The 12,689-nt window shown below is 40.3% G+C and overlaps 1 protein-coding gene across 10 annotated transcripts in view; it reads right to left on the bottom strand.

The window, feature by feature from the left end:
• WASF1 (WASP family member 1) overlaps positions 1-12,689 on the bottom strand; it is a 234,296-nt gene that overhangs the window by 15,318 nt on the left and 206,289 nt on the right. For all 10 annotated transcript variants that reach the window (XM_050951388.1, XM_050951387.1, XM_050951390.1 and 7 more), the window contains 2 exons: positions 2,212-2,365; positions 549-666 (listed from right to left, as the gene is read on the bottom strand). In XM_050951388.1, coding sequence (XP_050807345.1) covers positions 549-666; positions 2,212-2,365 — 272 coding nt within the window. The remainder of the gene's footprint in view (positions 1-548; positions 667-2,211; positions 2,366-12,689) is intronic.

The raw sequence follows: 12,689 nt of genomic DNA, 5'->3' as shown, positions 1-12,689 counted from the left end.
TTCTGAATCTGCCTCTCACATTTGCATTCTACACGATACCATACTTATGCTATGAAATATGTAGAATATGAATGGCAAAAATAAGCATGTAGCAGTGCTTCCCTTCGGTTTTTTATCCTTTCTTTACAATTAAAATGTTCCTTTCTACCATATTAACGCTAATTTATAGTAAACATTTCTCAAAAAGGTTCCAAGCAACACCCTCTATAAAACTGTTGGGAATTCATATTTTAAAAGAAGACTCCAGAGCCATCCTTGTTGTATTTCTTGTAAGAGCTTTTTTACTGTTGTGAGGAATTCATAACATTTGGTAAACCTGCTGTTAACTATGGTGAGACAGCATTAAAACCCTGGGCTTGTTTAATGGTGTCTTATTTAAAAGACAAGGAAAAATTGATTGAATTGAATGATGTTGAGCCAGTTTCGATATGCTTGAAAAAACTCTATTTGTCTATGTAAAGAACTGAATTTTTTAAATTGCAGAACCACTGAAGTATCATATGTGCAAACAAACATAACCCACAGCTATATAGCTTGGAACATACTACCTTCTGCTTTCTCTTTTCCTTTCTCTTGTCCTCGGTGTCCTGCAACATCTTTTCTTTCCATAGATCAAAGAAATATGAAGGATTGGTGTAAAACTTCAAACCTTCTTTTCCGTCATCTCTGAGGTAAATTTATCAAGATAAAACATACAGTTTATTTGGTAGCACATGGGACTAAATGCTGAGGCAATGTAAAGACAGCTTATTCAGGTAGCTGCAGCCATCATTTTTAAACACACTATTATTCAGGGTTTTTGCCTCAAGTACATTATAAAAACATTATTGCAACACATAGGTTTACCTGAAGCATAATAATTAGATTTAAAATTATATTAAAGATCATTACACATGTTAAAGATAAATAAATAAGCCTCTCTAACACAGATAGCCAGATTGATTTGGAGACTCTCAAAAAACAGAACTGAAAGAATAAAAGATGATGTGTATTTTACAGGGTAAAGTCTACCTCAGTGAAGTCACTTTGTCTCCCGTTGTAGTTTGCTAGAGCATTTTAGGGGTCCTTTTTGACTATAAGATCTGCAAACAGCTCTATTGAGGCTAGGAATCTATGATAGACTAATTCTCCTGCTTTTTCTATTAAACCTTTATGCTGGAAAATCTAGACACCTTGCCTCTGAGGATAACACTGTGGAAGCAATATTTTCTGATCTCTCTCTTCCTCTGTATGCTCAGCTTTTATTATTTCAGTTAGTTATTTCCAGTACTAATACTCTCATGTTGGTGCCTCTAAAACCTTCCTCCCCCATCATTCCTTCTAGTCAGATCCTTATTTTAGAAATAAGCTTTAATGCTAGTTGTGGGATAATAAGTGTCCCGAATAAATGAAACCACTCGCCCTAAATTGTTTTAAAATGTGACTAATTTATTTCCCAAAACAGTAAGTACAAGTTGAGGGACCAGTTTTTCATGTAAATAGGCAGTCAGCATAATTTTAGGGAAGCAACAAACCCTCAACTCATTTTTTGTACTAACCACAACAGTGTAATGACCTGTTTTTTTTTTAAATTAGCTTCTTACTGTCATGTTATATTATTATTATCCAATAAATAGAAACCTGTAATGGACTAAAAAGCAATGTTTTTTCCATTTTATTATGTGCTCTTCAGCATCAAATTTGCCTTGAATATCAATGTCACAGGAAGAGAATAATTTCTTTCCAATTAATTTTTCTGTATCAGGTCTTAGAATGAAATGTGGTTTTGACTGTGCTCTGCCAGAAACCACTGAACATGGCAACAATGCGCAATCCTTTTGGAATTATTTTTTCCCTTTTCTCATAGATGCTATTGTGAAATTGGTCACAGCATATAAGATTCAAGTTACAGTACTCCTTGGCAGAAACAGAATGCATCTTAAAAGGAATTTAGCTTTAACTTTCCTTCTCTTTTTCAGTAGAAACAGTGTTTAACAAATATGGAGCTTTGAAATGGCTTTTCCTACCAATGTTAGCTGGGCATAACATTCACAGTAGTATTAATGTTGATGGCCAGATTTTGCCATCCTTACTGCTCAAGTAGTTTAGTTGTTGTGGATGGCACTACTCCAAGACTACGGTACTACTCAACATGAGTAAGGTTGTCAGAATACTGCTATAAGTTACTGGGGGGGAAAAAAGGTTTTTTTTTCCTGATTTTTTCACACTTACCTGTAAGGGGTGAGTATGTTGAGTGGGGGAGGTTGTTCACAAGTGTCATAAGTCTCCTGCAAAGGAATAGGTAGAGTCTTGCGGTCAAACAGCTGCTGATCTTGAATTGTGGAACTCCGGAAAGCTTTTCTCATTGTAATATCCTGCAATGACACTGAAAGGGGACATCAAAATAAAAAAAGAGTTGCTAACAACACTTGATTTGGTTGTATCTATCTGATTCATTATACTAATGCTAGAAAATCACTGTGAACTTGTAAAGCATTTTATAAGTGGTAAGCATTACTATTAATTATTTGTCATATTAGCACCCCAGTTTTACAGTGGAATAATGTCATATAGCTTTTAGTGATATAGTCAGATAACATGAAAATATGTATTGTATGTTCTGTTGTATTATCAGTGACTTATCACAAGAAACTTTTGCTCACTTGGACTCAGGTTGGTAACAAAATTCTGTTTTCCCTCACAAATTGACTTTATCCCAGCTGGACCACTACAGCCACAAAAAATGTGGTTCTAGATTTCAGAGGTACCTGCTAAAGTTAACCCATTCCATTTCATGATCCTACGGTACAAAAAGCTGGCTCATCTTAATGTGGCGGCTCTTGCCTTTAGCTCTCCTTAACAGGAATAGAGACAGATTTGCACTCCTAGCATCTGCAGCACTGCTGCTGAAGTCCCACCGAAGATGTAATTTAGCAAAGCACTTAAGCATGTTCCATTGAAGTCAATGGAACTTATTGGTAAATAGTTTGCTCTCTTCCATTCCATTCCATGAAACCAGTAAAATATCTTTCTAAACAGATTTCTGAATAAGGATTTGACTTTTCAAGGTAACTTAATTTCTTGTAACTACCAACATACTTTTAAAAGTCCAGTAATGTTTAGTATGCAAGATGCAAATAAAGAGAATGGGCAAGAGCCCCGTGTAACAGTGATAAGCTGAAACACTGATTCATAACTAGCATATATGTTTAATAAATCCTTAGCCAATAATCAAGATTAAGGTCAATGTGACATTTTATATTATTATACAACCTTTATGGTTTAAAGAACATCAGGCAGGCTGTGCTACAAGAATTCTTATTAGGAGCCTTAGAAGGTTAATTGAAAAAAATGATGGCCACAGATGACATATGCACTGCAGATTCATGGAACAGTTCAACATCACATCTTTCTCCTTCCCTCATTTCCAAATACTCCTCCCATGGAATCCAGTTGCCTACTTGGCCTCCCCCACCCACCCGCCAGCTAATGTCAGTTTTTCAGATTTGACAAATAAAAGGAGTACAACCTATTACCAGCAAGCTGTGGTGTTTTTTCCTCTTCAAAATCATTCTATACTGCAACAAGGCAAATTTAATCTAAGTAATAAAAAGTTGATTTTTGAACAGAACTTTCAGTCCTGTTAATATTTAAAGAAACAGATTTGTGTTTCTCCCCTCATCCCCACTAGAATTATTTTTTTTTCTGGTGGTCCCGCAGTCTCACGCACACAGGTGCTGGAACAGTTTGGTTCCAGGATCCCTGCTCACACATTCAGAAATGTCACTACAGTCTTTTAAAATAATGATTACAAAGAGTGCATATGATTACATTTTAAGGGTTTTCTTCAGTCTGATTTTTGTAGCGTATTAGCTAGGGCTGTCAAGTGATTAAAAATTAATCGTGATTAATTGCGCAATTAATCACGATTAATTGAGCAATTAATCGCACTGTTAATAATAGAATACCATTTCTTTAAATATTTTTGGATGTTTTCTACATTTTCAAATATATTGATTTCAATTACAACACAGAATACAAATTGTAGAGTGCTCACTTTATTTATTTTTGATTACAAGTATTTGCACTGTAAAAACCAACAGAAATAGTATTTTTCAATTCCCCTAATACAAGTACTGTAATGCAATCTCTTTATCATGAGAGTTGAACCTACAAATGTAGAATTACCTACAAAAAGCTTCCATTCAAAAATAAAACAACGTAAAATTTTATACCCTGCAAGTCCACACAGTCCTACTTGTTCAGCCAATCACTCAGACAGACAAGTTTGTTTACATTTGCAAAAAATAATGCTGCCCACTTCTTGTTTACAATGTAACCTGAAAGTGAGAACAGGAGTTCTTGTGGCACTGTTGTAGCTGGCGTCGCAAGATATTTATGTGACAGATGCGCTAAAGATTCATATGTCCCTTCATGCTTCAATCGCCATTCCAGAAGACATGCATCCATGCTGATGACAGGTTCTGCTCGATAACAATCCAAAGCACTGTGGATTGACATGTTAATTTTTATTATCTGAATCAGATCCAACCAGCAGAATTTTTTTTTTTTTTTTTTGTGGTTCAGGTTCTGTAGTTTCCGCATTGGAGTGTTGCTCTTTTAAGACTTCTGAAAGCAAGCTCCACACCTCGTTCCTCTCAGATTTTGGAAGGCACTTCAGATTCTTAAACATTTGGGTCGCCTGCTGTAGCTATCTTTAGAAATCTCACATTGGTACCTTCTTTGCGTTTTGTCAAATTTGCAGTGAAAGTGTTCTTAAAATGAACAACATGTGCTGGGTCATCATCCGAAACTGCTATAACAGAAATTATATGGCAGAATGTGGGTGAAACAGAGCAGGGGACATATAATTCTGCCCAAGGAGTTTAGTCAGAAATTTAATTAACGCTTATTTTTTTAATGAGCATCATCAGCATGGAAGCACGTCCTCTGGAATGGTGGCCGAAGCATGAAGGGGTATATTAATGTTTAGCGTATGTGGCATGTAAATACCTTGCAACACCATCTATGAAAGTGCCACGCAAATGCCTGTTCTCACTTTCAGGTGACAGTGTAAATAAGAAGCGGGCAGCATTATCTCCCTTAAATGTAAACAAACTTGTTTGTCTAACGATTGACTGAACAAGAAGTAGGACTGAGTGGACTTGTAGGCTCTGAAGTTTTACACGGTTTTGTTTTTGAGTGCAGTCATGTAACAAAAAGAAATCTACATTTGTAAGCTGCACTTTCACGACAAAGAGATTGCACTACAGTTTACAATACAACACAATACAATATATATGAAATTTTAGAAAACGTCCAAAATATTTAATACATTTCAATTGGTATTCTATTTTTTAACAGTGCAATTACAACTGTGATTAATCGTGATTAATTTTTTTAATTAATCACTTGAATTAATGGCTATTAATCAACAGCCCTAGAATTAGCATATAAAAGCCAATCTACTTGAGGCACTGTCTGCCACCTTACTTCCTTCCCATCGCAGCAACTGAAAACAGTATTACTGGAACAGCTGGTAGTTCCACTGTATAATCACAAGAGGGCAGAAGGCAGGACTTTCTCCACAAAGGGCCTGCAAAGTTGGAATGCTCTCCTTGCTTACCAAATCAATGACATTCTTTGTGAGGCTAAAGATGCTTTTGTTCACTTTGTCTTTTGAGGTTTTATTTTTGGTGGGGTTTGTTTGAGGGGGGGGGTTCTCCCCTCCATCCTCACTCCTGTCTTACAATCTGTGATGAAGTGGGACTGTTCTTAATGTTTCCTCTGAATACTGTATGGGTGCCTCAGTTTCCCCTATGCATTTCTTAAGTCTCCAGCATGAATAAATGGCTGACACTCTGTCTCATGGCAACAAATGGGTGGGGCCCTTCCCCCCTGCAAGGGGATGGCTAAAGGTGAACAAAGAGATCAGGTGACCTCCTGGCCTGGGAAAGAGACAAAGGCCAGAAAGGAGAGGCTGGAGGGGGTTTCAGTTTGGAGCTGACTGGGGATGGGAAGTGAAGGCAGACAGGGTTGTCTGGCTCGCTGGGCCCCAGAATGGACCCGGCTGAGGGGTCCCATTCTCTGTACCTACAAGCTCTGTTTTAAACCATGTTCTTGTCATCTAATAAACCTCTGTTTTACTGGCTGGCTGAGAGTCATGTCTGACTGCGAAGTGGGGGTGCATGCAGGACCCTCTAGCTTCCCCGGGACCCCGCCTGGGCGAACTCACTGTGAAAAGTGCACAGAGGGGCATATGCTGAATGCGTCAAGGTCAGACCCAGGAAGGTGAAGCCGTGTAAGCTTCTTGCCCTGAAGACAGTCTGCTCCAAGGGAGAGGAGGCTCCCCAAAGTCCTGACTGGCTTTGTGGGGAGCAGTTCCAGAACATTGCTTGGGAACTCCATGACAGGATCTATTTGGTTATGGGATATTTTATCCCTGTGAAAACCTTGTCTAGTTAGGTGCTCAGAAGCAATCCCAGCTAGATGGAGGTGAAGCAATTTACAATGGCATCAACAGTAATCTTGAATTCCATGAACAATGGAGACCTGAGTTTTAGAGAGGATTCCCATGTTTGCAGACACAATTTTGCATTCAACCATGTATATATTTACCTGCCATGCACTGCAAGTAATTCGCTTGCTAAAAACTTTACTTTAACAGAGGTTGGGGCTAACTTGATCTAAAATCAGGCCTTGAATTATTTCATAAAATTAACTGTTCTGCTTTCAAAGTTCTGTTGAAGATATGTATAACTGTCTGTGTTCAGTGCTGCACAGCACTCCCTTAAAGTCTTAAATGCCCTGCAGGAGTTTAGTTTGAAACATATTCTAATAAAAAAATCAGTAAAAATCTGTTTAAACACGTATCCTCAGACTGTAATGAAGGGGTTAATTTGGAACATTTTTGGTCAAATAAAATGCATACAAAATGTTTCTTTGCTTTTGATATCTGACCTTCATAAAAATATGTAAGCACATCTCCTAAAACATTGCCAAGTTATTGAGACATGCACTGTTCTATATCCTCTCTTTTCTATTATCAATTGTCTTGTTAAGTCTTTAGAATGAATGACCTTGTCTTCCACCTTTCCAGGCCTAAAATGTCCAAATCATCAGTCTCCCTCTTCTAGATACAGACCTCCCCTCCCCATTAGTACAGCAACTACACAAGCCTCACAAAAGGGGAAGATCACTCCCCAGGGCAATTAGTTCACAAAGCTCAACAGATTATCTTTCCTCTAAACTTAAGAAGTTATCTGATCTGAGGGCTATTTATATATTGTGAAATTCAAAACTGCTACTCACATTTCCTTCTTTAACATTCTTTGATCCTGTCATGAAAAAGCAGCCTTTTGGTTTAAAACATTTGACCACATGATGACATCATTAAAGGAAATGGAAGGTCACAAAGCAAAGAATATGTAGAAATAGCATACTGTGAAATAATTAGCCTTTGAAAGTCATAACAAGCCTTGCTACACTGCAAGTACAAATAATCCAATATCCAAAATGTTTCATGGATACATTTCTCAGGAAGCACAAACTCACTGTATATGTGGAAATCCCAGCTGTAGTACACAAACAATGAGACCCTATATATGCTGTTTATTCAACATTTAAATGTCTCTCATTTTACATTAAATGTACTTGCTCATTTGAGGATCTGTATTAACACAATAAGTGCAAGCTTGTCCTGTCCAACTCTATTCCTAGGATTCTGTGAAAAGACCCACTCCATCAGCTAATCTTGCTCCCTGCCAATACAGAGTTTCCAAGTAATTTAAAATAGCTCATCTTTTTGACAGGCATTGCCAACATATTGTATGCGAGGTTCTGAAAGAGAGATCCTTGTCCATTTATCTTTTCAACTCAAGGAAAAAAATAGAAAAAGCAAGTATTTAAATAGTGGTACTGCAACATATAGTAATTGGGTTTTTAGATTCATAGATTCTAGGGTCAGAAGGGACCAATGTGATCATCTAGTCCGACCCCCTACACAAAGCAGGCCACAGAACCCTACCCATCCACTTCTATAACAAACCCCTAACCTATGCCTGAGTTATTGAAGTCTTCAAATTGTGGTTTGAAGACCTCAAGCTGCAGAGAATCCACTAGCAAGTGACCCATGCCCCACGCTGCCGGGGAAGGCGAAAAACCTCCAGGGCCTCTGCCAATCTGCCCCGGAGGAAAATTCCTTCCCGACCCCAAATATGGCGATCAGCTAAACCCTGAGCATGTGGGCAAGACTCACCAGCCAGCACTCAGAAAAGAATTCTCTGCAGGATCTCAGATCCCATCCCATCCAACATCGCATCACCAACCACTGGGCATACTTATCTGCTGGTAATCAAAGATCAATTGACAAAATTTGTCTCTCCCATCATACCATCCCTTCCATAAAACTTATCAAGCTTAGTCGTAAAGCCAGATATGTCTTTTGCCCCCACTACTCTCCTTGGAAGGCTGTTCCAGAACTTCACTGCTCTAATGGTTAGAAACCTTCGTCTAATTTCAAGTCTAAACTTCCTAGTGTCCAGTTTATACCCATTCGTTCTTGTATCTACATTGGTACTAAGCTTAAATAATTCCTCTCCCTCCCTAATATTAATCCCTCTGATATATTTATAAAGAGCAAGCATATCTCCCCTCAGCCTTCTTTTGGCTAGACTAAACAAGCCAAGCTCTTTGAGTCTCCTTTCATATGACAGGTTTTCCATTCCTCGGATCATCCTAGTAGCCCGTCTCTGAACCTGTTCCAGTTTGAATTCATCCTTCTTAAACATGGGAGACCAGAACTGCACACAGTATTCCAGGTGGGGTCTCACCAGCGCCTTATATAACGGTACTAACACCTCCTTATCTTTGCTGGAAATACCTCACCTGATGCATCCTAAAACCGCATTAGCTTTTTTAACGGCCATATCACATTGGCGGCTCATAGTCATCCTGTGATCTACCAATACCCCAAGGTCCTTCTCCTCCTCTGTTGCTTCCAACTGATGCATCCCCAATCTATATCTAAAGTTCTTATTATTAATCCCTAAGTGCATGACCTTGCACTTTTCACTATTAAATTTCATCCTATTACTATTACTCCAGTTTACAAGGTCGTCCAGATCTTCCTGTATGATATCCCGGTCCTTCTCCGTGTTAGCAATACCCCCCAGCTTTGTGTCATCCGTGAACTTTATTAGCACATTCCCGCTTTTTGTGCCAAGGTCAGTAATAAAAAGGTTAAATAAGATTGGTCCCAGAACCGATCCTTGAGGAACTCCACTAGTAACCTCCTTCCAGCCTGACAGTTCACCCTTCAGTACGACCCGTTGTAGTCTCCCCTTTAACCAGTTCCTTATCCACCTTTCAATTCTCATATTGATCCCCATCTTTTCCAATTTAGCTAATAATTCCGCATGTGGAACCGTGTCAAATGCCTTACTGAAATCGAGGTAAATTAGGTCTACCACAATTCCTTTGTCTAAATAGTCTGTCACCTTCTCAAAGAAGGAGATCAGGTTGGTTTGGCACGATCTACCTTTAGTAAAACCATGTTGTACTTTGTCCCAATTACCATTGACCTCAATGTCCTTAACTACTTTCTCCTTCAAAATTTTTTCCAAGACCTTACATAGTACAGATGTCAAATTAACAGGCCTATAGTTACTTGGATCACTCTTTCTCCCTTTCTTAAAGATAGGAACTACGTTAGCAGTTCTCCAGTCGTACTGTACAACCCCTGAGTTTACCGATTCATTAAAAATTCTCGCTAACGGGCCTGCAATTTCATGCGCCAGTTCCTTTAATATTCTCGGATGAAGATTGTCCGCGCCCTCTGATTTTGTCCCATTAAGCTGTTCAAGTATGGCTTCTACCTCAGATGTGGTAATATCCACCTCCATATCCTCATTCCCGTTTGTCATCCTTCCCTTACCCCTAAGCTCCCCATCAGCCTTATTAAAGACTGAGGCAAAGTACTTATTTAGATATTGGGCCATGCCTAGGTTATCCTTAACCTCCTTTCCATCCTCAGTGTGTAGCGGTCCCACTTCTTCTTTCTTTGTTTTCTTCTTATTTATATGGCTATAGAACCTTTTACTATTGGTTTTAATTCCCTTTGCAAGGTTCAACTCTACTTGGCTTTTAGCCTTTCACACTTTATCCCTACATGTTCTGACCTCACTAAGATAGCTTTCCTTGCTAATCCCACCCTTCTTCCACTCCTTGTAGGCTTTCTGCTTTTTCTTAATCACCTCTCTGAGATGCTTGCTCATCCAGCTTGGTCTACAACTCCTGCCTGTGGTTTTTTTCCCCTTTCTTGGGATGCAGGCTTCTGATAGTTTCTGCAGCTGTGACTTAAAGTAATTCCAGGCCTCCTCCGCATTTAGATCCACAAGTTCTTCAGTCCAATCCACTTCCCTAACTAATTTCCTTAATTCTTTAAAGTTAGCCCTTTTGAAATCAAAAACCCTAGTCCCAGATCTATTTTTGTTTATCCTTCCATCTAGTTTGAACTGAATTAGCTCATGATCACTCAAACCAAGGTTGTCCCCTGCAACCATTTCTTCTATGAGGTCCTCACTGCTCACCAAAACCAAATCTAAAATGGCATCCCCTCTTGTCGGTTCTTCAACTAGTTGGTGAAGGAATCCATCAGCTATCACATCCAGAAAAATCTGAGCCCTACTATTCTTGCTAGCACTTGTACTCCAGTCTATATCTGGGAAGTTAAAGTCTCCCATGATCACACATTTCCCATTAGTGTTTACTTCCTTAAAAACATTAAAGAGGTCTCTATCCATATCCAAATCAGATCCCGGCGGTCTGTAGCATACCCCAAGCACTATCTCAGGGGAGGCTCTAGTAGCTTTCTTTCCCAGTGTGATTTTTGCCCAGACAGACTCTGTCTTGTCCATTCCATCACTTCTTATTTCTTTACAGTTAACCTCCTCATTGATGTACAATGCTACTCCATCACCTTTGCCTTTATTTCTATCTTTCCTAAACAGCACATAGCCTTCAATACCTGTACTCCAGTCATGATTACTATTCCACCACGTTTCTGTTATCTCTATAATATCCAGTTTCACTTCCTGCACCAGTAGCTCCAGTTCCTCCATTTTGTTCCCTAGGCTCCTCGCATTAGTGTACAGACATCTTAATTTTTGCCGTTTGGCTTCACTCACATTCTGTACCCTGTTAGGCACAGACATTCTACCACCACCATCACCTGTTAGTCTGTTATCTACACTACCCTTCCTCCTTATGCCAATTCTTCTGTCCATGGCTGTATCCCCTCTTACTTTGTTTAATTCCCTCTCAAGGTTAAATTCCGGCGTGGAGATCTCCCCCAAATTTCTAGTTTAAAGCTCTCTTAATCAGGTCGGCGAGCCTCCATCCTAGAAGTCTATTTCCCTCCTTGCTCAGGTGAAGTCCATCCCGAGAGAACAGTCTTCTGTCTGTAAATGCTTCCCAATGGCCGTACATCCCAAAGCCCTCCTTATAGCACCACTGCCTGAGCCATCTGTTGATCGCCATAATCTTGTCACACCTTTGTCACCTTTCTCTAGGAACTGGCAGAATCCCACTGAAGATCACCTGAGCCTCGATTTCCTTAAGTGTCTTCCCCAGTCCGGCATAGTCTCCCTTGATACATTCTAGAGAGTATCTACCCATATCATTCGTTCCCACATGAAGGACAATCAACGGATTCTTCCCCGCTCCCGCTAGTATCCTTTTCAGCCTCAGGTCCACATCCTGTATCTTAGCACCCGGCATACAGCACACCCTTCTGTTCTCCCGATCAGCTCTAGTTACAGGCCTGTCTATTCTTCTCAGTAAGGAGTCTCCAATCACGTAGACCTGCCTTTTCCTGGTGACAGTGCGCTTCTCCAGTCTATCTCCCGCACCCACTGGCTGCAAGTCCTCGATTCCTATTCCCCCTTGCAATCCTCCTGGGGCTCATATTTGGTGTTGCCTCCATTGATTCCTCCCCTCCTCTTGCAGGACTATCAGCTCTTCTCTTTTTCCTTGCCCTCTCTCCTTCAGCGACCACCTGCTGCGCCCCTTATGCATTTTCCAACTCTGCAAACCTGTTCCTGAGTCCTATTTCTCCTTCACTGGCCCGTCTTTTCCTTTGCCTGGTTCTCTTAGTCACATGCTTCCACCATCCACTTTCCTCCCCCAGCAGTCTCTCCTCTGAATTCTTTGGTCCTGCTTCCATCTGCACATCTGAGCTTATCCCTTCAGCCCCCTCGTATCTGTGCTCCATCGTCTGCTCAAATCCCCTTTTGAACTCAACCAGAGTTTGCACCTGCATCTCCAGTCCTTGGATCTTCTCTTCCATCAGCTCTATCAGGCGGCACTTCATGCAGACAAAGCTCTTTTCAGGCGCCCCCTCCAGGATCATGTACATGCCGCACCTTCCACATCCAGTCATCCTCATTGTGTCTTTCACTGCTGCCTCTGTATCAGTCATGGCCTTCCCACCTGACGCCTGGTAGTCAACACAACACAAGCCCCCAGCAGGCACCAGACCACCACCCTATCCCTTGACTTGCTTGTCGGTTCCTCTGTTTTAGTCTCCCCTGCAACCTCCCCCTGGAAACTCCCACTGAAACTCCCCTGTTTACAGCTCTGTTTGCTGGCTCCTGTGCTGCTGCAGCTCTCTCAATCTTTTGTTTGAAGCTGCCTCATGAATGAAATAAAAA

The sequence above is a fragment of the Gopherus flavomarginatus genome, chromosome 4 (genome assembly GCF_025201925.1).
Source record: "Gopherus flavomarginatus isolate rGopFla2 chromosome 4, rGopFla2.mat.asm, whole genome shotgun sequence".
Lineage (NCBI taxonomy): Eukaryota > Metazoa > Chordata > Testudines > Testudinidae > Gopherus > Gopherus flavomarginatus.
The sequence above is the reverse complement of the archived record's forward strand: the minus strand, read 5'-3'. Positions and strand labels throughout refer to the sequence as shown.